A 25,253-nucleotide genomic window follows, 5' to 3' on the forward strand; every position below is an offset into this window, starting at 1 on the left:
GAGGAGCCAACCAAAGCAATACAGGAAAACCTGAGCGTGCTGATTTCTAAGACCGGTGTTAGTAATATTACATCTTGCCGTTGCCAAGTGCAAGATCATTAAACAGGCTGCTGTGCTGACTCTTTAAGACAGAATAGTTTTGTTAATTCAGAAAATACTTTAGCATACATAAAATTAGTTGAACATAAAAGCATGATAAAGCTCTATTTTTCTGAAAGTTGGCAAATCGAACATTATCATATAACAGCTGTAACCTGTTTATCATAAAACTTGTGACAAAAATATCATGAATTTCGCAAGTGGGAAATAGTCTCCATAATGCAAAATCTGACATAGTTTCTGTTGACTTTAAAAGCAAGATGCAATATTTGCTCTGTGAATGTAGAATGAATGTAATTAACCTAAAAGGTCAGCTGTCAGCATGAGAGATCAGTATTTTGTGAGTGGACAGCTCTCCAGCAAGTCTGCTCTCATGTTTCCAAGCCTGTCTCATCTGACTTGGAAAGCGGCATAATTTGGAGATGAGCTGCATCATCGGGTTGTGCCTGGGGGCAGTAGGAGAAATCCCTCCAGTCTGTCCTTCCTCGTCCTCTTGTTGCCAGCTTCCTCATGCCTTCAAACTTGTGGCCATTGTCTCTGACACCAGCACGTAAATCCATACTGTTTCCTTGCTTATTCCTAACCGTGGCGAGGGCTTGCTGGGATTTCTCCATCAATGTAGAATTGAGATCCTGCCTTCTAATTACCTGCAGGTGTTTCCTCTAGCACCAATTGTGCTTTTGGAATTTAGGATCTCCTTGCTGATGAAAGTTGTAAGAAGTTAATGGAGTGATCTGTGGTCTGATGCAGGAGGGTGTAGATCGCCCTGGTTATGCATTGTCAACTTAGTCACTCTGGATTTCATATTTGGGAAAAACATGTGCCCCTCTGTGGAGGGAGCAACATCTCCCAGGTTCTCCAAGGACTGTAGCTAATTTGCTTAGCTAAAGGGAAACTTCTGGCTAGGAGTACAAGCTTCTTTAAAGGAAAAAGAAGCTCAAAGAGCATGGTCAGAAGTCAAGATAGAATATGGCAAGAATGCTGTACAAAGACTCCCGTGAAACATTTTTTGTTTTCTCTTGCTTGTTCTTCCCCATTAAATAGGAAGTGGATTTTTTTTAACTTCCATTTTTCAATAAAACTCAGCTTTTCCAGTCATCAGTGCATCTCAGAATGGTAATGCTATGTATCAGCTACACTACCTATACTACCTCTGCGAGGCAAACTTCCCAACAGAAATACAGACCACCTTGACCAGTGAAACAGCCTAGCCTATTCTTTGTGGACTGAACTTACGTTTATGTGCATTTTGTACCAGTAACCCGTATCCCCAACGACTATGTTGTTAGGATTTGGGATGAAGCAGCTAATGTTTTGCTAGCAAAGCAAAGAAAGAAGAGAGCCTTCTTGGTGGTCAGACTATAATTTGCATGTTGTATTTTTTGCTTTACTTAACAGCTAAATTGTTCACATAATTATTAGCCTGAACAACCGCCTCAAAGAGTTAAAAATAATCAGTGGCCCATTATTTTATTTTTCTACCAAAAAAAATTAATGTAGAGAAACAGGGTAAAATTTTTTGTGCCTTGGAAGTTGTACCTTTTTTTCAATTTGAAGCTAAGTGTTTACTGAGAGTGTGAGGGTTGGGTGTTCCAACTAGCTGACCAAAAGTTTTTGATGTCTTCATGGTGGCTGTTTTCAAATAGGGTCAAGTTTAGTGCTTCAGTATTGACTATGGTGTCTTTTCTGTTCTCTGTTTTTGTTTGGGCACTGCTTATTCTTTAGGAAATCTAGAAAGGTATAAAGTGATATTTGTCTCACTTCTGGGTGTCTACATTTTAAACATTGTATTCAGCAGGAGTAAGCACTTCTAGGACATGTTCTAAATTAACTGTCTACAGCAAGTGGATAAATTACTCCTTAAAAGTTCCTGTTATTCTCCATTGACTGTAAAGTGGGTGTAATCAGTGATGAGCTGAGACGTAGGTGTGTAGGTATCTTTAGGTGAATCCATCTTTAGCCGTCTGCTATCCTTCCTCTTGTTAATTTGTGCTTTTTTTCTGAAAGTAATTTCATATAAATCAATAGATTTGCTCGTTTTTTTTTTCCCCAAGATGTTTACTGAAGGATTGCAGTATTAACAAGGTGAATATAATCATTTAAATGTATCACAGTAGGAAGCTGCAAATTGTATTTCACCAGGCAGAGTGCTCAGTAGAGCACAATAATCATTCCCATCCATAAGAGAGTAAATAAATGACAGCACATAGAAAACAGGGTGCAGACGGTCCCAGAGACAACTCGTTGATCTGCTGGAAGTAGACCTTCCTTCTTTGGCTTTCACACTATTAAAGATTTAGCTTTTCTTAAATCAGACCTTGATAATAATGCAAAGATCACTTCCATTTGTTTCTTCTTCTGTCTTTCAGGTAGTTTGAAATAAATATATCCAGTTTTTCTGTGGCTCCAACCTGCACTTATGCCAAGAAGTGGATTCTGATGCCGGTTGTGCATCCAAACCAAAGGTGGACAGCGAGCCTGTGAGCTGGGTCAAGAGGGCATTGTGCTACCAGGAACATGACTGGCTTCTTTGGAAAGGAAATGGAGACAAAGCCTTTATTTCTTGTGTGACTGGAACATTTGTCCAAATACCTCTTGATTGTGTTGTATTGTAATCTTGTAATTCTGCCCTAAACGTGCCTTTGGACCCGTGTAAATAAATCATCAGAAGAATTGCTTGGACAAAGCAGTCACTGAAGGAGTGTCTATTGAGGAATCATGACCAAGCACTTGGAGGTCATAAATTTGTCGTTTTTGTTGGAACACGAAAGGGAAACAATATTGGGAGTGTTGAAGAGAGATGAATATCTGAAAAAAGTTGAAGATAAAAGGATAAGGTAATACTTTTTTTTTTTTTTTTTTTTTTTAAAAAAAGCCTTTCTGTGATTAAGTGTTCTTGTGGCCTCCTGTGAAGATTTTCTAGATGCTCCGGGGGAAGGATGAGCAATGGGTGGTGGTGGAATTAGTTATAACTCAATCAGATGTGTTTAAAAAGAGAAAAATTCTTGTTAGCGCACCTAAGTGTTAGTGTCCGTAAGTAAAGGCATGATAGCAAAGTGTCTGTTTCTTCAAAGAAAAGAAGAAAGATCAGAAACTTTAATGCTAGGACTATCTTTGGCACACGGAATTTCTGAGAGTTATTTTCTTCTACCAATGATCTCATGTAAGGCTAATCTGCCGTCTATTGCTTATGTGTACTTCGAATTAATGTCTTTTAGAACCATGGTGTTGCTTGAAAGTTGTCATTTTGTCTTCGTAAGTTTGTGTAACACTTAAAATGTACTGAAAATGGTTTAATGAAATTTGATTATTGCTCTAAAAACACATCTAAACTCTCTTTATTGATTTTTACATCTACCATTTTTACATTTAAGATCCCAAAATTTCTTTTTCGTATTCTCAAATGTTCAAATAGCCTCAAGGAAATGAAATATATATGCTAGGTTTGTGCATGTGTCTTGAATGCAAGTGAGCCTTTTAGAAATGAATGCTGTGTTTCAGTAAGGAAGGTAGTTTAATTGTTTCTGTGGTAGAGTAAAAATGAAACACTTGATTTTCTAGCTAACAGGTTCAGAGTGTCACTGAGAGCTTAACTCATGCTGATAGTGATCAAAAATATCCAGTAAGGGTTTTTGAATTTCATAGTCTGTAAATTTTGCCCAGTTTGGTAAGGCTGGAAGAAGACACTGGATGGGAAAAGTAGGGACTTAGGGAGTGTTGGCAGAGTCTGTATGTTCTTTTCTGAGCAAAAAAGTTGAAAGTGAGAGAACAATGTGTGGAGGCAGGTTGAGTCAGGGGCTTCAGATGATGACTCAAATTCAATTAGTTTATCTAAATCTCAGTTCTGTAAAGGTTTCTTGTATGCTTTCCCGATATGTTGTTGCTGCTCCTTCTGCCTCTTCCCTTTTAAGGGTTTGGTTTTTTTTTTAGAAAAGGAAACTTTTAAAGTTTTCAATTGTGTTAGTTCTGAAAAGCAAGTTTAGCATGGATGTGCACAGTACTTGATGGCAAGACTGCTGGGCGTAAAGCAGTGTTGGCTGGTTTCTGTCTACATATCCCTTGTGACTTGCTAAAAAGCATCCGAGAAAAGTGCGTTCAGAAGCTGTTCTCAGCAAACGGAATTTGTAAAGCCACTCAAAGTTAACCACCAATTTCAGAAGTCTTCTTTAGAAGTTAAATGTTTGTTTAACTGGGGGTATATGGTGGCTTACCTACCGGGTGGGCTAAACCTGGCTTGCCTTGCTTAGTGCAAGACTGGGAAGGAAGGATGTTGCTTGGTGGTGGTAAGAGCAAATTAATTGCGTTGTGTCTTTCATGATTCTTACGAAGATGAAAACAGAAGACGAGAAAACAAATGGAGCACTGTTTGGTTTAGGCATTGTGCATATTTTTGTAAGAGGATAAGCATTTCAGTTTTCTAAGGCAGTCCCATGCCAATAGTCAGTATTCAAAGACCTTAAGAAAAGATCAAGTCAATCTGAAATATCAGAGTAATCATGAGGAATACATACATCCTTCTGGTTTCTATTGACAGCAATCAGTTTTAGATTCACAGTGTACTTGGAGAATTGTCATCAAGGCATTAAGTATCTAATAAGGGTAGAAAGTAGTCTATAAAAGACTTCTAAAATATGCAGGCTATGTAAAGAGCTGAGTGGGTAACTCTGCTTCCTTGGTGACTCCATAGTTTTTCTTTCTGGATGCAGGCTGGCAAGAATATCTTCAATTATGGCTCATACGTATGCTTCCGAGAAACGTGTTTTGTCTTTGGAATGCCATTTGATGCAATCTGTTTCATATTTTATGGAAGTACTTTGCAGAAGAAGGAGTCATTTTATATTTATTTGCCATGCATTTTTCATTCTATCAAGATGCTTACTCGCAGATTACACTGAAGAATGCGTTTTAGTCTGTTCCACTCTTTCTGAAACTGCCTTGGTAATTATTTTCTCTTTTCCTAGCAGTCTTCAAAAGCCATTGTAACCTGAAAGGCTCTTTTTAGTCGACATGAAAGCACTAGTAAGTGTAGGAGGATATTCTAAATAGTGGAAATATTAACAGTTCTGCTCATAATCAGTGTTCATGCATGTGTTCTGAAGTGCAGGTGGCTGTTCTTGGTTTTTATTTGACATACAAATATTTCACCTTCATGTGAGGAAAAATGTAGAAGGCAGCAAGGTACTGTATCTGTTGTCTAGTTAGATAATACAAACAGGCAATGCTTTTAAGTATTAGGGTTTATTTATGTTCTCAACTTTCAGCATGCATTCAGTATAACTAGAACTCTAGTTACAGTTATGTTGTTTTTCTAATAGCTGACTTGCTGGGAGAAATTTGCTTCCAGAAAATGCCAGTCAAGACCAAGAACTGAAATGGGTGATTTTCTCCTGTCTTTTCACTCTTAAAATAAATTTGTTCTCTTCATATGCTTTTTATGAAAAATGACATCATGATTAATGTGTATGGTGGCAAGTTGAGAAACCAAAACGAAATCAAAGAGTGTGTTTGCTAAAAGAGTTTACATTTCTGTTATTTTGAGTAAATAAATGACATTACTCTGTGTATCCAAAGAGCTCCACAGAGGCAATTTAAAATATTAACTCTGTTAGAACATAGGAGAAACTATTAGCATGGCTACCACTCTATGGGAACTATAGACAAGTACTTCCCAAAAAGTTTTAAAATTTGAGTAACAGGATTGGAAATTGATCTGTCTGCTAACCATGCACTTGGACATGTTTTAAGTGCAAAATGATTTGTGGGTTAATATATAGTAAGATATATGGTCTGTGCTTGTGCAAGGCTGCCTATAAATAATATTGTAGGGAAAGTGACCTTACGTTAAAACACATTGTTCATCTGTGCATGTATGAGAGGAAAGGAAGCTGCTTGTCTGGCAGCAGTCTCATTTGACAAGTAAATCTTTATATTTAACACATTGTTATTTGAACCAGTTTTGTTTTTTAAAGGAAAAGTGGTAACTATTGTTGGTCCCCTGAAGGTAGATGCCTGTTTTGCTCTCAGTTATTCTTTGCAAGGGACAGTCCTCCATTGGTGAAATAATTAATGACTGTTCTAATGGTGATTCATTCTCCTATTCTAATACTCTGGATACAACTGATTTTATTCTCTATTAGTAAGAAACCAGCAAGGTTTTTTATGTTTTATTTATTTTTTTATTATTTTTTAATCTTGGTAACGCTTTCTAGTTGAGGGGGGAAGTTATTGAGGAGAAAGGTTGATTTGTAGGTTTTTGTGTTCACTACAGTCTTCAGTCTCATTTCAGTTCACATACTTCTTTTTTTCCTGTTCTCTTGCCTCCATTCTGTCATTTATTGCACTGATTTTATTTGCCTTTACTAATTCATTCGTTTTCCCCCTATTTTTTTCATTGTCGTCAATATGCCTCTCTTACTCAAATGTTCTTTAACAGTGTCTATAATACAAATCTATTACATAACTCAAATGAGAAAATTTGTGCTTATAAAATAAGCACCTAAAAAAAATGTATTCAGTTTTTTAATCCTTCTGTGAATTGTCAGTAAAATAAGCTGCTACTTTCCAGATACTTTGTCAGACAATGGAGGAAGCCAGTTTCTTTTCCAAGGTGGTGCTGGGAGCCAGTCTGGGGAGAGGATCTCCTTTCTCCTTCAGCCACTGGAAGAATGAGTTTCTCAGTTTCTGCATGGAAAAGTTCTCCTGTAGTATCTCAGTTCATAGGTGCACAGCTTCAAATGGAGAATATGGCCACACTTCTGTGCAGGAAACATGGCTTTCTTAAGAACAAGTCCAAGACAGAAGCAATTTCTACTTTCTGAACCTGTTTTCTTGCTTAATCCTTTAATTACAGTTTGCTGGGACAGTTTTTTCTACTGTATTTTATTTCAACTTTTGAACTCTGAAACAAAAATGTAAATACGTAAGTTCTGCTGCTCCACATCTTTTTATAAGAAAAAGCTTTCAAAAATAAAAAACTGAGGAGAGAAGCAGGAGACCTCAGAACAGAATCATATTTGTCATTGCATTCAGTAGCAGTGCTCCCTCCTCCCCCCACAAAAGGAGAAGAAGGGAAGGGAGGGTTAGCTATAAAAGTTTCAAACTAAAAATAAGAATTCCAAAATTTTACTGAAATTAAAACAGTCATTTTGGAGGAGGATTGGATTAGGGAATGTTTAAGCAAAGTCAATGGATCTTGCTGGACTGTTCCTGCAGGTGCTGTGGGAGCTGGCTGGTGTCACAGCAGTGCTAATCTCTGTAGTCATTGGAAGGTTGTAGCCATGGGGGAAGGTTCCAGAGGGCTGGAGGAAAGGGAATGTGGCCCCAGTCTCCAGGAAGGGCAAGAAGGAGAGTCTGGAGAGCTGCAGGTTGACCAGCCTCACCTCACTCCATAGGGTGATTATAGAGCAATAGTTCTGAAGACCATTTCCAAACATGTGAAAGGGAAAGGTGATGAGTGGGAGTGGTCAATGTGGATTTGTGAAAAAGTTGTCGTCGGTGACACAAAGTCTAGCTGGAGGCTAGAGGCTGAGCACTAGCCGGGGCCCCAAGTGTTAGTGCTGGGTCCGGTCCAGTGCTGTTCAGTTTGTTCGTTAGTGACCTGGATGAAGGGGCAGAGCACAAGTTTGCTGGAGATGCAAAGCTGGGAGGGTGGCTGATCCCCTGGAAGGCTGGGATCGGCAGGGAACGGCAGTTCAGAGGGAGACAGACAGGAGAGAGGGGCAGAGAAGGAAGCTCATGAAATGCAGAATCCTTAGAGGGGAGGACTAGCCCCAGGCGCAGGGCAGGCCAGGCACTACTGGCTGGAAAGCAGCTCTGCAGAGAAGCAACTGGGAATGCTGAGGGACATAAAGGTAACAGGAGCCAGCGAGGCACCCTCATGGCCACAAAGGTAACAGGAGCTGCATGAGGCAGAGTCTTAGCGATGAAGCTTGTCATGGTGGGTGCGTTCAGTTGTAGCAAAACTTCCAAAAGTCTGAATGGCATAAGGCATTATACTGTAAATATGCTATATAGTTCTTCTGCCTGCTCTTCATAACCCCCAGGGTTGCTACTATTCCAAGAATTTTCCCTATTAATACTTCTGTTGCATTCTTAATTATTGCTGGCTATTTCAACAGAAGATGAAAAGATGCTGCTTTGTATCTAAGGATAATATTTTTCTGAGAAATTAAGTGAATCCAGATGCGATTGTTTGGCTCTCTTGGTCTGCTCTTTGTGTTGCTGAAATATTTTTCCTCTCCTTGCCTGGATTTTCAGGAATTTTCGGGGAGGTTGGACTAGATGATCTGTAGAGGTCCTTTTCAACCTTAAGCATTCTGTGAATCTAAAAGGACCTGTAGCTTTAGCTGTTTATTTTAAATTCCAATACTTGCACTTCCTCCCTTAACACAGCTTGTTCTGAGTGGAGAGCATCTTTGTGGTACCGTCTTTACAGGACATTGCTGGGCGCCAGCTGAAATAAGAAACATCCTGTTTGATGTGTTTGAGAAGGGGATAGCAAAAGCGGAGTGGCAGAGATGCAAAAGGGGATGTTGGAAGCAAGAGGCAAGTCCTGGGGCTCCAGTAGGTTGGTGCATCCCTTTCTGCTGTCAGTTCAGAGTGGGGAAATGGGTCATAAATTGGTGGGGTAGCTGAAAGGGCTACGCTGAGGGTGTGGTCTGGGTTGCGGGTGCAAACTAGGTCTGCTCTTCCTCTTCTTTTTCTCAGGTCTGTGTTTTCTGGACTCAAAAGTCTCCTTCTGACAGCAGCATTCCCTGTGCACTCTGAGCACTGCTGGGAGAGCCCATGCAACAGACCCAGTGCAAGCAGATGATTTCAGCAAGCTCGAGAAGGGTCGGAACGCCAAGCTGTGGCCAGATTAAGAACTTCCAAGAGAAGGGCACTTAGCCCTGGCAGGGAGGGTTTCAGCCTGGAAGGTGCTGCCTGCCTTGCATCATGTGAAAGTTCAATCTTCAACTGCCCTGAGATCAGCGAGTCCTAAAAGTGGCTGCGCTAAATTAAAAGGGCCATGTAATCCAGTAATTTTTCTCTGAGAAATTCATGCTACTGAAAGGGGAGGCAGGATATCACCAAGCACTTTGTCAATGTTTGATGATATTTAGTGAAATTTAAATGGCCGCAGTGCAGCGATACTTAGATGGCTTCACAAATGCTAAAAGACACTCCATGACAGTTGTGGTTCAGATAGGTGGATGCAAGCTCTCTGCTAAGATAATGCAGTTCAGAACCTTCCAGTAGCAGTATTATTATTTTGTCTTGATTTTGAACCCAGAACACTGACCTTTGCTATTTGATGAACACGGGCTTGTCTGGAAGGTTTATCAAAGCAAAAGAAGGCAAAAACTGCCTTCGCTGTTGTGCAGGTCACCGGGCTGCATCTGGCACTGTGTCCTGGCCAGAGGAAGGAAACGAGATGGACTTGCAGCTAACCATGTCATTACAGGAAGTAGGTAGACATAATAAGCAGTTAACAAGCTGCAAGAACAGTTAGCAAAGCACCAAGAATGCTCAAAAGACCTGGATAGACTTTTGAGGGTTGTGGCACAGGAGAAAAACTCTTGGCCTTGAGTATGGAAAACAAGAATCAGAAACTTGTACAGAGAAGAAATCACTCTTGGCCAGAGCAGAGGATAGTCATAGTCTATCTGAAGGAATTGGACATCCCTTTTCCAAAGTTTTCAGAGCATCCACATGCCGGCCGGCTGCAGAGCACCGTTATTTCTGGGATCCCAATGAAAGCAGAATGGGAGCCAACCCTCTAATCCGACCATATGTCCACAAATAACCTAGAGTTTACTCCCCAATGAGTCATTACTCACCTGAACAAGCTCCACTGGGGTTGCAGTCCATAGTCTTGTTTTGGTTTTGCCCTCTGAAAGTATTTGTTTTCTTCCTTCAGCATTTTTACTGATATTTTTTTTTTTAGTGAAGCCAGTATCCAGATTTTCAAATTCCCCCTGAAATGATGTGTGTGCAGAGCCTGTCAGTTCAGTTAGCTGCTGTGCTGCATGATGGGGAGACTCCGGATGCTTGTGACTAATAGGGAGGGTGTGAAAGAAGGCACTGGGGCTGAGACAGAGGACAGCAACACACTGGCAGGTTAATCCAGAAGAACCTGGCAGGTGTTGAGTAGGAGCCATGCTAAGGGAGTGTTCTGGGGTACGTTGGACTGCAGGAAGGGGTTGAAAGAGTGGAGGAGCTTGAACTTTATTTTTCTGGAACCCGGGAGAGATTGGGAGACTGTAGTTGTATTGGAAAGGTTCTCTGGTGTGAAAGGGGCCTGAGGTTGAGCGGACAGGACCTCATTGAGAGTTGTTGAGAGTATATAGGGGTTTTGTCAACATACTGCATGAGCAATTGGAGATAGTGACTGTGCCCTCTATTTGGCACTTGTGAGATCACTTCTGGTGTACAGTTTGGGGCTCCCCAGTATGAGAGAACATGTTCAGAGGAGGTCTGGATTAGAGGGCGGGAGTCCATGGCAGAGGAGGAGGAGAAGCTGAGGGAACTACATTTGTTCAGCCTTCAGAAGAGACCTGACTGTTGCTGCTGTAGTTTTCAGCTGTTTAATGGGAGAAGAAGGAGCCAGACTCCTCCTGGAGATGCACAGTGTAAAGATACGCAGTGGGGTCAAACTGGAAAGTGGGAGATTCCAGATAGATACCAGGATGTTTTTGGTTTGTTTTTGCTTAAACCATAAAGATGGTCAAATCTGGAAGAGATGCCCAGAAACACGTAATTTGAAATGCTCAGAATCCAACTAGACAAGGCGCTGGGCAGCCGGACCTGGTTGACTGTGCTTTGCAGGTTTGGATTTGGTGACTTCCAAAGTTTCCCTCCAGCCTGCGTGACTCTGGGATCAGTGTGGCAGGGGTCAGAGCTAGAAGCTCTGCTCTGGGAGGGAAAGGTCTAGAATGCAGAGGAGGAATAGGAGTGCAAGGAGCTGTTGGTAGGAGTTTTGGGTTACAATGGGGCTGTGCTTGAATGCCTTGATTTGGGAAAATGAACATTAATGTTGCCTTTCTCGTCTTCTTTCCTAATTCTTCTTTCTTCTTTCCTAATTCTTCTTTCCTAATTCTTCATCTTCACTCCTTTTCTATCGGAAATGTGATAGTTATATCTCGCATGTTGTTATTTTCTCTTTAAGGACCTGACTCGTGTACCAGTGGAATTAGAGGCATCCATGTTAGGTCTTACATGTCAGTATTTTTATCCTTCAGGGTCGGTGGCAGAAGCAGTAATATGCAAGTCACCCTATTTAAACAGACAGTCTTAAGTTTTTAAATTAGTGGTGTTCTGCTGTGGTGCCACATCTGTTTAGTTTTCAATGCATTTTTAAGTGATTCTTTGAATAGCCAGCGCCGAGCTGCCTATACATACGTAGCTATCTCTACACGTGTGGTACTATGCACACACTAATTACAAGAAAGATTTGATTTGATCTTTTTTCTTCTGGGGAAGCACAAGATAGGTGTGAGCTGCAGGCAACCTGGGCTCAGCATCCCTTGAATTATTGACAAGGGACAGGCCAAGAGGGCCCAGAACTGTTCAGCTCTCTGCAGTCAGTGGTACTGATCTACCAAAAGACTACTTATTTGCTTCTTGATTATGTCTGACAGATGGAGTGTAGATTTATTCTTCCTTGTCTTATATGTGTCTGAAAATAAAGTGAATGTATAAGACATATTTGTTGTACCTATTCGTGCCTTGACACTAAACCTTAATCAGAAAATTTATACAGTTTATGAGAAGGCAGAAGTATTACCAGACCTGCAAGATGTTTTACCTTTACAGCACTCAAAACTCAGCTACATCTTCAAATTAAATCATGTATTTTCTCCTAGGAAATTGAAAAATGAGCTGCTGGAAGTGAGAAGGAAAGGTGGAAACCGCCACTGTCAGCAGGACAGCAGCAGGGTCTGTGTTCGCTGTCAGAAAAACCTGGGCCTAATCTTTGACCGGGGAGACCTGTGCCAAGCCTGCAAGCTCAGAGTTTGCAACAAGTGTCGTGTCGTGGGAACCGATGGGCAGTGGAAATGCTCCGTGTGTGCCAAAATTGCGTAAGTTGTGAAGCTTTCCTAAATTCGGTTAGTGATAACCTCATTCTAAGTAACTTGTGCTGTTGTTAGTGTTTTATATCCCCTTAGTACAAAAGCATACATGTAGAAGACACACAAGGGGAGAGGCTTGTCTGATGTTTTTATTTGCTGCACTACTTGGTAGTATCTTTTTTTTTCCAGTTCAAACTAGATCTCATTCTTTCTAAAGAAAGCTGCAAGCGTTGCAGATACTAAGCTGTTGTGGTGGAAGGCCTGAAAGTGGTGGAGAATCAATCCCAGAACAATGATAATCTATTCACATTATTTAGACACAGATATAATAAATAATAACGGAATTACAAACCATTGAGGCCAATATATTCCAACTAATATGGTAAGGGGATTCGTGAGGAAACAGATGTAAAAACTGGGTGTAAAAGCACTTCAAGTTGTGGTTCTGTCCTTGTTCTTTTTCTGTGTTTATAGAACAACTTTTCCCCATGAAAGGAAAAAGCTGAACTTATAAAATTTGCTCCTTGGATGTTTCACAGAATCACAGAATGGTTGAGGTTGGAAGAGACCTAGTCTAAACCCCCTGCTCCAGCAGGGACACCTAGAGCACATGGTACAGGGTGGCATCCAGGCAGGTTTGGAAGATCTTCAGAGAAGGAGATTCCACAACCTCTCTGGGCAGCCTGTTCCAGGGCTCTGTCACCCTCACAGTAAAGACATTCTTCCTCACGTGGAGATGGAACTTCCTGTGTTTCAACTTGCACCCGTTACCCCTTGTCCTGTAACTGACCACTGCGGGGAAGAGCCTGGTCCCACCCTCCCTACATTCACCCCTCAGGTACTTGAACATGTTGATCAAATGTCCTCTCAGCCTTCTCTTCTCCAGACTAAACAGGCCCAGCTCGCTTAGTCTTTCCTCATACGATAGATGCTCCAGTCCCTTAATCATCTCTGTGGCTCTTTGCGGGATCCTCTCTAGAAGCTCAATGTCTTCTTGTCCTGGGGAGCCCAGAACTGCACCCAATACTCCAGGTGTGGCCTCACCAGAGCTGAGTAGAGGGGGAGGATCCCCGCCCTTGCCCTGCTGGCAACGCTCCTGCTGATGCAGGCCAGGATCCCATTGGCCTTCTTGGCCACGATGGCACCTTGCTGCCCCATGGGTAACCTGTTGTCAACCAGGACTCCCAAATCTCTCTCTGCGGAGCTGCTTTCCAGCAGGTCAAGCCCTACTCTGTACTGGTGCCTGGGGTTATTCCTCCCCAAGTTCAGAACCATGCACTTGTCCTTTTTGAACTTCATGAGAACTCCATCCTTTCTAGGTCTCTCTGAATGGCAGCACAGCCCTCGGGAGTGTTGGTCACTCCATCCAGTTTGGTGTCATCTGCAGACTTGCTGAAGATGCACTCGGTGCGCTTGTGCAAGTCATTGATGAGTGAGTTGAAGAGCACCAGGCCCAGTACTGACCCCTGAGGGACACCACGGGCCTCTAACTAGACTCATCCCCATTTATCACCACCCTCTGGGCTCTGCCATCCAGCCAGTTCTCAATCCACCTCACTGTCCACTCATCCAGTCCATGCTTCCTGAGCTTCCCTATGAAGATGCTATGGGAGACTGTGTCGAAAGCTTTGCTGAAATTAAGGTAGACAACGTCCACAGCTCTCCCATCGTCCATCTAGCCGGTCACCTCAATGCAGAAGGTTATCAGCTTGGTCAGAGATGACTTCTCCTTGGTGAATCCATGCTGACTGCTCCTGATCACCTTCTTTTCCTTGACATGCCTAGAGATGGTCTCTAGGATGAGCTGCTCCATCACCTTTCCAGGGATGGAGGCGAGGCTGACTGGCCTGTTATTTCCCGGGTCCTCTCTCTTACCCTTTCTGAAGACTGGAGTGATGTTGGATTTCTTCCAGTCCTCAGGCACCTCCCCTGCCCTCCATCACCTCTGGAAAGGACGTGGCTGTTTAGCATTAGATAAAGTCAATTGTTACATGACGGGAGGTGAATAAGTTAATCTTCACATTTTTTGATGTTGTAGTGGTGAATATGGGCAATGGGAGGGGTAGGTAGCAGACCCGAAGAGGTAGGCAGCAGTGGTGAAAAGGCAGAGAATAGGTATTGTAGCACAGGATGTCAGGATGTCACATTTTAACATGTGTTCCAGATTATCTATTTCATATATGGCAAAATCTTGGAGAAATAAATCACGATTGGAATATTAATATAGGAGTTTGGAGCTTGACTCAGTAAAATAATCATGAAGGAAAGGAAATAGTCTAATAAATCTAGTTTACATGACCTCATGTAAGAACTGGATGGTATAAGGACAAAACCCGATAAAATAATCCTTTAAAAGGAAAAAGAATAAGAATAATTACATGGAGGGAGTTTCTTATAGGCTACCAAATTCATGAGATCCAGAAGATAAAGCTTTTCTTAAATAGCATCTGAGATGGAACCCAAATTGGTAAAAATGTCAGACTTCAGCTACCTAGTCAGTTAGTGAACAACAACTATAGCAGGACGCAGAGTTTTGGTTTTATGTCTTTTAACTTTAGCTTTATAAGCTTAATATCTGTTTTTAGCTAGATGCTTTAGGCTCTTTACAGTCGGTAGGGGTGCACATCTGGAGTTCAGTTTCTCTCACCTCTTCTAAGATGGAACATGTTGAAGTGGTTGAATAGGTGTTTTCAAAATGGTAGGGGTCAGGCTGAGCTCTTGAGGTTCTGTTCAGCCAGTTTTTGAGATGATCTCAGCTCTGTGTCTGTCAGAAATGATGGCTGCAGGTGAGATGACAAAGATGGACCCAGTACTACCCTTTAGAAATGAAGAAAGGGAAAACTAGGGATTTGTTGACTTTGTCAGCTTACGCATACTTTCTCAAAAAATGCTGTAACAAATGATCACTGTGCTGTTTGAAAGCACAAAAGCGATGACAGAAAGATGAGTAAGAGCTATCTTGAGAACAAATAATGCCAGAACAATTTAATCTCTTCTCTTGATAGGGTGACAGACCTCATGGCTAGCGGAGGAGCAGTAGATGACTTGTAACTTAACTTCAGCAAACCTTTGGATGTGTTCTCTCATGCCATTCTCATCAGCTTATAAACAAGGGAGATTATGCCCTGAAACAAATTTTGTCAGCATGATTGCAGAGCTGCCTAGAAAACTATGGAACTCTGCTCTCAGAGTAATTACCAGCATTTCACTGTCTCAAAAAAAAAAAATAAAACAGTGCTGAGTAGAATCTTTTGTGGGTTTGGTGCTCTTACTTATTTTAGTTATGGACTTAGATGCAGCAGATGAACATGTTGCTTATACTTGCAGGTGACATGAAACTGAGAGGTGCTGCAGGCAGGCTGAAGGACAAGGCTAGGATTCATAGCAGTGCCTACAGTTTGGAGAACTGATTTGAAGAAAAGGTAGATGGTGACTCCCCAAGGGCATGTGCAAGCACTACACTGACGAAATAAGCAGCTGCAGAAACAGAGAATGAAAAAAAAATGCTGGTTTATCTAGATGTTTTTTAGAAAAGGATCTGAGTATTGTATTGATTGGAAACCTGAACATAATCAGCGGTTTTGTGCTACTGTAGAAGAGTCCAGCATCAGAGAGGAGTGTGCAAATAGGGTTATGAGCGGTAAAGAACATGATGCAGTGCTGCTTTTTGCAGAGTACTTTGTCCAGTTTTGTGTGGCACACGTCATACTTTGCGTTTCAAGGTGTGCTTCATGTTGTCCAGCTGCAGAAAGTTCAAGAGAAGATGGTGATCAGAAGCCTAGAAAATATGACATGGTCGCAGTAACATGTAACGGTATGGTCAGTTACAGTCTGTCGTAGTTCCCGGGGTTATTCCTCCCCAGGTGCAGGACCCTGCACTTGCCTTTCTTGAACTTCATGAGGTTCCTTTCTGCCCATCTCTCCAGCCTGCCCAGCAGCCTGTGAATGTCACCCCAGTCCTTTGGGGTATCAGCCACCCTCCCAGTTTTGTATCATCAGCAAACTTGCTGAGAGTGACTGTCCCCTCATCCAGGTCACTGATGAGTGAGTTGAACAAGATGAGACCCAATACTGACTCCCTGGGGGACACTGCTACTGCTTGGTCTCCAGCTGGCCTTTGCAGCCTTCATCACAACCTTAGCTTGGCCCCAGACAGTTGTCAGTCCACCTCACTGTCCACTCATCTGTCCCTCATTTCCTGAGCTTCCCTAGGAGGATGTTATGGGAAACAGTGAAGATTGGTTAAGCATGACTTCCCCTTTGCAAATCTATTTTGACCACTCCTGATCTCCTTTCACATGCTTAGAGATGGCATCCAGGGTGAGCTACTCTGTCACTTTTTCAGGGATGGAAGTGAGTCTGGGTGGCCTGTAGTTCCCTGGGCCCTCCTTCTTGCCCTTTCTGAGGCCTAGAGGGATATTAGCCTTCTTTCAGTCCTCCTGCACCTCCCCTGTTCTCCGTGACCTTTCAAAGATGATGGAGAGTGGGCTAGCAGTGACATCTGCCAATGCGCTCCCTCATCACTCATGGATACATCCCGTTCCTTGGATCTGTGGGTGTCGGGTTTTTCCGAACTGATCTCCGACCCGATCGTTCTCAAATAAGGGAAAGTATTCCTTTCTCCAGACTCCCTGTCTTGTCCCCACAACATGGGATTCCAGGGGGCTGGTCTTAGTAGTAACGACTGAAGCAAAGAAGATGACTGTGAATCTCTATCACTAGAGTCCCTGCCCCTTTCAGCAGTGCACCCATGTTTTCTCTACTCTTCCCATTGTTACTGATGTATTTGAGGAAGCCCTTCCTACTGTTTTTGATATCCCTTGTCAAGTTCAACTCCAGAATTAACCTTGACCTTCCTATTCCTATCCTTACATGCTGTTGCAGTGTTCCTGTATTCCTCCCAGGTGACCTGTCCCTGCACTTTTTTCTTCTGTTTGATCCCAGTGCTCCTTCTTCATCCTGTCCCCATTTCTGCACCTCTTGCTCATAGGGATGCAGTCATCTTGAGCTTGGAGGAAGTGAGGCTTGAATACTAACCAGCTCTTTTGAACCTTCCTTCTTTATAGAGCTCAGGAGTTGGATTTAATGAAGATACCTATCGGTATTTAAATAATTCTAGTGTAACTCCGTTCAGTTCCACTTTCCTCTGTCTCATTTTACTTTTCTGCAGAGAAAATCAGGATTTTTAGGCCTTTCGAATTACGCTTGAAGGAGGAGATGATAAAGTTAATGCAAATAGGCTCATCGACCAGACTGCAAGACAGAAGGCAAGGAAAACAGAATGGAACTCCAATGTTAAGAGACAGTTATGCTGTATGAGTAGGAAACAAAAGGCAGAAGGAGGAGGGATTTGGAGTTTTTTGAATTTTTTTTTTAAGTTGTGTGGAACTGATCTGCATATAGCATTTGAGTCTGTCAAGCTGGATTTTTACACCATCCTACTGACTTTGCAAAATGTGTCATTAATCTTTCACTTCTTTCCCTCCTTTTGTTTTACCTGCCTTGAGGAATGAACAGTTGTTGATACCAGCGTAGACACCTGTGTAGCAGGACGAGTTGTGCTGTTTCATCAGCAAAAGCAGGTCATGCTGGTGTTACTTTGAGACTCCTAAAAAGATGGGAGGAAGAAGCGGTCCCTGTGCACTCCCTTGGTTTTTGATGCTACTAATTCCTGGCTATTTTGCTTAAATTGTCCACAAGAATGTTTCCAAGTGCCCCTTCGAGTGATGGTGTTCGTGGTAACCAGTGCAAATGCCTGCTATTTGTGTGGGCATAATAGATGATTATATGTATAAGCATGGAAGCAAGTCTTTTGGAACTGTTGGAAAGGCCTCCTGCATTACACTTCGTGTCAGCAAAGAAGTTCTCATGCTTGTATTGAGTGTGTTTATTGGAAGCAATGATTTTTTTTTATTGCAGGTTGAGGAGTAAAAATCCCTTGCAGAAATCCCTTGAATAAGGGATCCCTTATCACACAGATAATCTAAAATGGTTGCTGAAACCACATCTTGTGGCCATAAAAGGAAGTGCAAATATTAGATATGCCATTTCCTGCATGTTGCTTGATTTTGACCTTTGCTTTTGAGCAGCTTGAGTCCTGCATAATCATAGGTTGGGGTGCATTTAATGCCACAAAAGGACTTTCTATCACATAGTTTGTGATCAAATGCTATCATTGATCTGGTATTTTATGCTGGGTTTATGTCCAGCTACCAGAAAACCTAGGAAGAATGTAAGGCAAGTCACAAATAATGCTGGTTTGAGGATTAGGTTATTTCTAAATGCATATTTTTAAAGAAATGGTAAAATAAGGTGTTATTTTTCAAACAAATTAAAAATTACATGGTAGTGTAATGGTAGCCCTAGGGTTGAGATACCAGTCTTTTTACTAATAATAATAAAAATAATAATAATTAAAAAAATCTATTTATGTGTCAATCAGAACACCTTCATGTGGCAACAACTGGTATCTGACTTCACCCCTCCACCTATCAAAATAATCTTTTAAACATTCTTTTATCTTTTCTTTTAAGTCAGACATGCCTGAAAAACAGCATATGATGGTGCAGAAGCCCACTGCAGCACATTAATTATATTCCACAAACCTCCTCAAAACATTTTGTGAAGCTGAGGAAAGAAATTTGAATGCAAAAAGTTAGATTTTTCTAGCAGTATTTTTATGTATACCAAGCTCATTAAATTGTATTAGAATTTACAGTTACAAAGGAAGACTTTTTGCCTCGAATGTGGTGAAACAGATTTTTTTTTCCCCCATGGGAGTTACTACCCTCTAGGCTATAAAGCTGCAAAATAAAGAATTTAAAGATGAAAAGTGTGAGAGGTAAGTCTTCTCCCATAGTCTTAGTTTTGATGTTGAGGGTAGAGAATGAGATTTATGGGTGTGATGATAAATTTTGTGGATAGTGACCGTTCTTGTTTATTTTTAACAACGTAAATTGAGCATGTGCATAGAGATACAGTTGATTACAGAAGAGGTTTTGCTCCATTCCCTGCCTCTGAGGACCAACTAGCTTTCAGACATAGGTGTAAGAGAAGCTTTCCATCGAGGCCACTTTATTCTGCATCTTCGTAAAACAAAATTTGGTCAGTTTGTTTTAAATGTGGCATGTAGAGTAGTGTGAGTGATAGATTAAAGGAAATGAGAATTCTTCAACGAGGCTGCTGGCAAGCTTATTGCTGCTGCCGCTGTTTGTCATTATGAATGTGTCTGGAACAGTTTGTTTATTTTGATTGAGTTCTTCAGCATGACAAAATGCCTTGACGGCCTACGCTCTTATAGCAGAACAGAGCTGTAATGAGAAGAAATAATTACATTGTCTCAAAGTGCCATTAAAATTCATGGGTATCTTTGTATGTTTATGCACGTTAGGAGCCTGAAAATAGGGACGTTTCAAATGCCCTAGTATGCGAATGTGCTTTAGCTTTCTTGGGTTTTTTTTTGTAATTTATAAATATTGGGTTGCTTCTTTTTTTATAGTGTCACAAATTTAGTAGCCTCCCGGCTTTGGAAAATGTTCTGAAATTATTATATGTTATAGAAAATATGCTGTGAAATCAAATGCATACAAAGATACGTGTTGAAGTTTTGGCGCGTTTATCTATGGCCTACATTTTTTCAAGCCTCGGGTCTTGCAACTTTTTCTTGGTTACACTTCCCAGGAGCAAGGACAGTACCCGAGCAAGACGAGAGGGGAAGGAAGCTGCAGCAAACCTCTCTGCTCTGCTGGGAAGGTTAGGCTGGAGGGCTAGCCAAGCAGTGAGGCATTGGTAGCCTGTTTATTCAATGATTTTTGTTTTGTTTTGTTTTCCAAACAACATGTTTAAAGATAAAAATTGAGGCTTTCCAACTTGAAGAAATTTTTATACTTGAACATTTAACCATGAAATTACCTTGCAGGAGTGAGAGTGGAAAATAAGCAGACAAGTCCTTGACAGGGCTAGGCCACAGGTCATTTTTCATTTTGAAACTGAGGGGTGAGTTAATGGAGATAATCTGTTCAGGAGGAGATTGCAGAGCAAGAAGCATACAGCCTTAAAGTACTTTTTTTACATGCTTGTGTTAATGTATATTAAGGATTTAGAGGAAAGCTGAAATATTCTATCCTAAACCTAGCTACTTAAACGTGATTTTCTTAAAAATCTTCCTGGTCATCTCAAGAATGGTAAAGCGCAATCATGCAAAAGCTGTTACTATTGCAATGCACAGCTCTTGCTTGCTTTCTTTGTGAAACTAGTGACTTCTGCATATGTCCTTCACCCTGGAGGGCCCTTCTAATGATGGTTTAGGTAGCATGTATTTTGTTTTTTACTATATATCCTATGTACCAACAGAAAAAGGAAGCCTAAGTAAAGGAAATGCATGCACTAACCACAAATTAGGTGTCACTGTACACCTCTGAACCCTACGATTTGCAGTACTGAGTGAACAGCCTTTCTTTTCCTACTGGAGAGATTACCTAGTTGGAAAGGGCTTATATAAGTCCTGTGTTACATCCATAATAATAATAAAAAAGAGTTATCTCAGCAGGAAAGTTAGTCTTTTTATCATAATTATAAATGCATGAAAATAATATTATTAGGAGATGGATTAGGCCTAGTGCTTAGAATGCCAAATCCAATTATGAAATTCAGACTTCAAGTCAGAAGTTTAAGCAGTCTGAAGCAGAGTGAATCTAAATTCATTTATAGAAGAAATATTTCTACAGTTATTTCTGAAATGTATGAAAAATTAAGATACTCTGAACGTTAGTCTTTTCTGTGAATTGTTCACTGTTCATGAAAATTGCACTTACATGCACCCCATCCACTATTAATGCAGTAGAAGTTCAAAGGTATAAAGTTTGTATTTTTTCTCTCATTTCATTAAAAAATGATATTTTTGTAGAGATGATTGTTAGATACGAACTTTTCCACAAAAAGGACTGCCAGCTGGACTCAAGATCCCAAGACTAAAAGGAGCATTGATGAGACAGGATATAAGTGGAGTTTGAGGCTTGTTCCATCTGAGACTTGCTGCATCTTGATGGAATTTTTTTCTTAGCTTTTCAATGTGGTTAGAAATGACCCTAGGGGTGAAACATTTGAGGACAAGACAATATTCCTTTCATTTGCTGTATTTCATGTATTGATTGTGGGACTTATTTTTGTTTACTAAAGACCTGCTTCTTCCAATGAAGTTTAAGATTAGACCATTCTGAATCCTCTGTGCACTTGCTGGAGGGAGCGGAATGGGTGGAGGTTTTCTCAAAGCAAACACTGCCGAGGAGTCGGCAATATGAGTTCCTGTAAACCTTGACGTTAAAAAACAAGCTCACAAAAAATGTGTGCTGTAAATGAGTAGTGAAAACACACGTTCAGAGAAAGCTTCTTTTTGTATTAGCCAAAAAGTGCATAGTTTCTCGTAAAATAAATCCTTCCTGCTGTTTGTGCTTAACAAAAGTCATTAAAAAACAAACAGAAAACTAAACAAAAACAACAAAAAAAGGATAAGGCAATAATGATTTATTGCCACATTTGTGGGTGAGTGTTCTGAATTCTGTTTGTTTCTTTGAGCGTGTTTTAGTAGAATTTAAATGTCCATGCATGGTTCAGGAGAAAGAAGAGATGATGGTTTTACCAAGACAGGATGCTATTCTGTAATTTTTTGTCTTTTCTGGGTCATACTTTCCACTCAGGCATGACTCATGGTAATTTAAGAGAGAGTATACTGATCAGTGCTTTAAATGGCTCTATGATCATTTGCATGCCCAATAGTCTGGATGATTTCTTTTCTAGTATAGGCCAGCAAATAAGTTTTTTTCCTGATTGTAATCTAGGCAAGAATATACATGAAGGTAAATCTTCTTTTTTTTTGGGGGGGTGGGGAGGGGGGAGGGAGGGAATATTCATACATAGTCACTTTTAGCCACAAGGTGCACATAGTGTGGCAGTAGAAATGGTGATGTTTGAGCATAATGTCACTGGTTCACCAAAAAGCTAGCAATTAGCATCAGAAACATACCTATGGAAAACAACAGAGCCAACACAAGATTTTGTAATTACTGTATGGGCAGGAGTATTTGAAAATGTTCCAGTTAGCCCAGAAAAAAGCAGCATTATCCAGAACAGTAGCAAAGACGAAAGTTCATTGCTCTGAACCTCAGGCATGTAGCTAACTCATAGCAGTGCTGTCATTTGAAGAGATTGACTATAGAGACAGGATATGAAATTTTAAAGGATGTTAAGTTAAAAATACCTATGAACTTGCAACAAAATGTATATAGCCAGGTTGGATCCATGAGTGTTTGACAGGGTTTTCGCTTTTTATTTTTCCCTCCATCCATTGTGGTTGTTTACACATCTGTTGTCTTCGTGAAGACTCTGGAAATTGTGGAATTGAGTAGCTCACTATCCAAAGGGAGAGGGAGAAAGAACATATCAGTGGAGCACTTTTTTCAAAGTAAATTTCCACATGTTGAAAATTATTTTTATTCACAAAGCAGGATGATTTGTTTCTACTGCATTTGTCATACTGTCTTGAGTTTTGCAGTCAGGCAAGTGGTGTCCAGAGCTCATGAGTATGATGAGTAGATGATCACCTAAGATTTAAACAACAGTTCTGGTTGACCAAACTTTTTAACGTGCACGTCTTCCTGGATCTTTTCTTTTTCCCCATGTAGACAGCTGAGGATAGTGACAGGTGAATGGTTTTTCGAAGAGAGAGCAAAGCGCTTCAAACAATCCCATCTCCTTGGAACTGATGTTGTCAGGCAGTCCATCCTTCGCAGATTCCCGGGTAACGGTAAGGACCACCAAAGAGAAGTTTGCTGTTTGTGCTTAAAACTTTGAACACTTGTTTCCAGTGTGTTTTGCTTAACCCGTATTTTATTTTTCACTGTAGAATGTGCCAAGTATAATCAGTATTTTAATCTTAGTTTTATACTTAGGTATTGTTATGCACTATTTATGAAGGACTATTATATAGGCAAAGTAGATTATAGAAGAGAGAGGAAGTATCTCTCTGGTGATAGGTTGCTGCTTAGGAAAATTCAGTTCCCAATTGGAAGCAAAGACTCTAAAAGTTGATTATTAATTCCTCCCCAAAAGTTCATCTGTATACACAGATAAAAAACCATCCATTCATCTTTGACTCTCATTTAATTATCCTGGCATTGAGTAAAATGTATAATTCCGTTTTCTTTGGAATTTTCCAATTTTCCTTTTATTTCTCAGTTTTCCAATTTTTCTTTTTTTTTTTTTGAATTTTCCGAAGAAAATTGGAATTTGGAATTCCGAACAAGGAAAGCTAAATGCTAACTCATGTGCTGTCTCCTGGGGCATGGGCTACATCTCTCACTACTCGCTGTCTCTCTGTTCTCACCTGACTTTCCTTCTGCCTGGCCACCTTCAGTAAATTGCCCCTGCGCTCCCAGGTGCCCAGTGAGACTATTAGGAACTATTAGGGACAAAAAACAGGGTATGGCCAGTCTGCCAAGGCTGGTACCTTGCCTATTACCACAGGACCACTGGTTTAAGAGGTAAGGGGTTTTCCTGCATGCTGATGCTTCTCCCTCCACTGGGCTGCTTTACTCTGCACAGAGGAGCTTTTATTTCAATAGTCTGTTTTCAGAGAGTGCGTTTATCTGAAAGGTGAAGGCAATGGGCAGTTCTTAGCAAGGAAGAATGGTTTACTACCACTTGAAAAAAATATTTGGTGTAAGTACACTGCTTGACAGAATGCTTATCTTTCTAATATGAGTGAGCTTCAGAAGTTACCGAAACTGGCATATCTCTACGTCCTTAGTTTTCTCTGTTTTATGTTATGCAACCTGTTAGACTTTTATTTTGTGTTTTGTAACAATATATTTACATTTTATCAATATTTTATGAAAAATGGTTTATATATCTTTTGCTCCTAGCTGAACCAATAATTTTGATTTAGAAAGCTTTTCTTCATTTAACACAAAAAGTACACTGGGAAATTATATGTTAGGTTCTGTGGTGGTGAACTATGTTCTTTGTCAGGGACAAATTCAGAAGTATGGTTCAATAGAACACCTCATATCAAGCAACATTCCAAAGTGTTTATGTAAAATTTATTTTCTTCTATTGAAAAGCAAAAACAACCTTCCCAGATGATTCTGCATGCTGTTTTATCATATGTTTTTATTTAATATTGTAAAATGGAAACATCTACTTGCGTAGGTCATGTTTGACATATGCTGCCCTTTTTTATGTAAACACTGGTTTTTATTTCCACCCTCCTCCCCACTGAAGATACAGTTTCCAGGAAGGATGAAGGAAGACTGCTTAAAGATCAACCACAGGAGAATGCAGAAAAACATCCAGATATATCAGCCTCCTCCACAAATGGACATAAATCCATCTTCAACGGACCTAGAAAGATAGGGTAAAGACTTTCCTTTTTGGAAACTGAAAAATCAGAATGCAGCTGTGTACGGTCACATGCATTTCTTTAGGCTCTCCAGCATTCCACATCAACATGAAACTTCCCAGGGTTAGAAAAAATTCTCATTTAAATGCTTGCTGTAATTAGACTACTGTCTCCTAGGAAATGCAACAGTAATTATTCTTCAACTGCAAAGGTAGTAGGAAAAAAAAAAGGCAATTTTACTCTTGGGTTCTTCCTGCTTATACTTTAAAGTAACAGAATGTCCCCTCCTGGTCTGCAAAAGAAGCAGATACAAGGAAGAGTACTTTGAGCGTGTGTTTTTATGGGTAGGGCTGGTTCAGTTTAGCAGTCAGGTATTTTGTTAGTTTCCAGCTCTGCGAATGCAATCTAACAATAAAAGCAGTGCTCCTTCCTTCTGTGCAGGACAGTGAATAAACAGATTATGTTGCTGGTCATTTTGCAGTCTCGGTGGCATGTGTGATCCCATTTAGGCTATACTGTTACAGCAGAGGTCACTTACTGTCATATTCAACGGGCACATATGTTGAATACGTGCTTGCATAGGTGGTGTTGAGGATAACTTGAGATTATTGGATAAAGAGGAAGAAAATTCACATGAACTTTCAGATCCTGAGCAGTGTTACATGGGCTGGTAGTTGGGAAACTTTATTTCAATTAGGAGCCATTTTTAT

At 40.7% G+C, this 25,253-nt stretch overlaps 1 protein-coding gene across 1 annotated transcript in view; it reads left to right on the forward strand.

The window, feature by feature from the left end:
• Positions 1–2,718: 2,718 nt before the first annotated feature.
• Positions 2,719–25,253, forward strand: part of SYTL5 (synaptotagmin like 5) — a 48,803-nt gene continuing 26,268 nt past the window's right edge. Inside the window, exons 1-4 of the mRNA XM_010223048.2 lie at positions 2,719–2,936; positions 11,943–12,158; positions 22,829–22,944; positions 24,426–24,558. Coding sequence (XP_010221350.2) covers positions 2,818–2,936; positions 11,943–12,158; positions 22,829–22,944; positions 24,426–24,558 — 584 coding nt within the window. The 5' untranslated portion in view covers positions 2,719–2,817. The remainder of the gene's footprint in view (positions 2,937–11,942; positions 12,159–22,828; positions 22,945–24,425; positions 24,559–25,253) is intronic.

Source organism: Tinamus guttatus, unplaced genomic scaffold (assembly GCF_059628265.1).
Source record: "Tinamus guttatus ecotype Peru unplaced genomic scaffold, ASM5962826v1 Tinamus_guttatus_pri_ptg000008l, whole genome shotgun sequence".
In the NCBI taxonomy this organism is placed as follows: Eukaryota; Metazoa; Chordata; class Aves; order Tinamiformes; family Tinamidae; genus Tinamus; species Tinamus guttatus.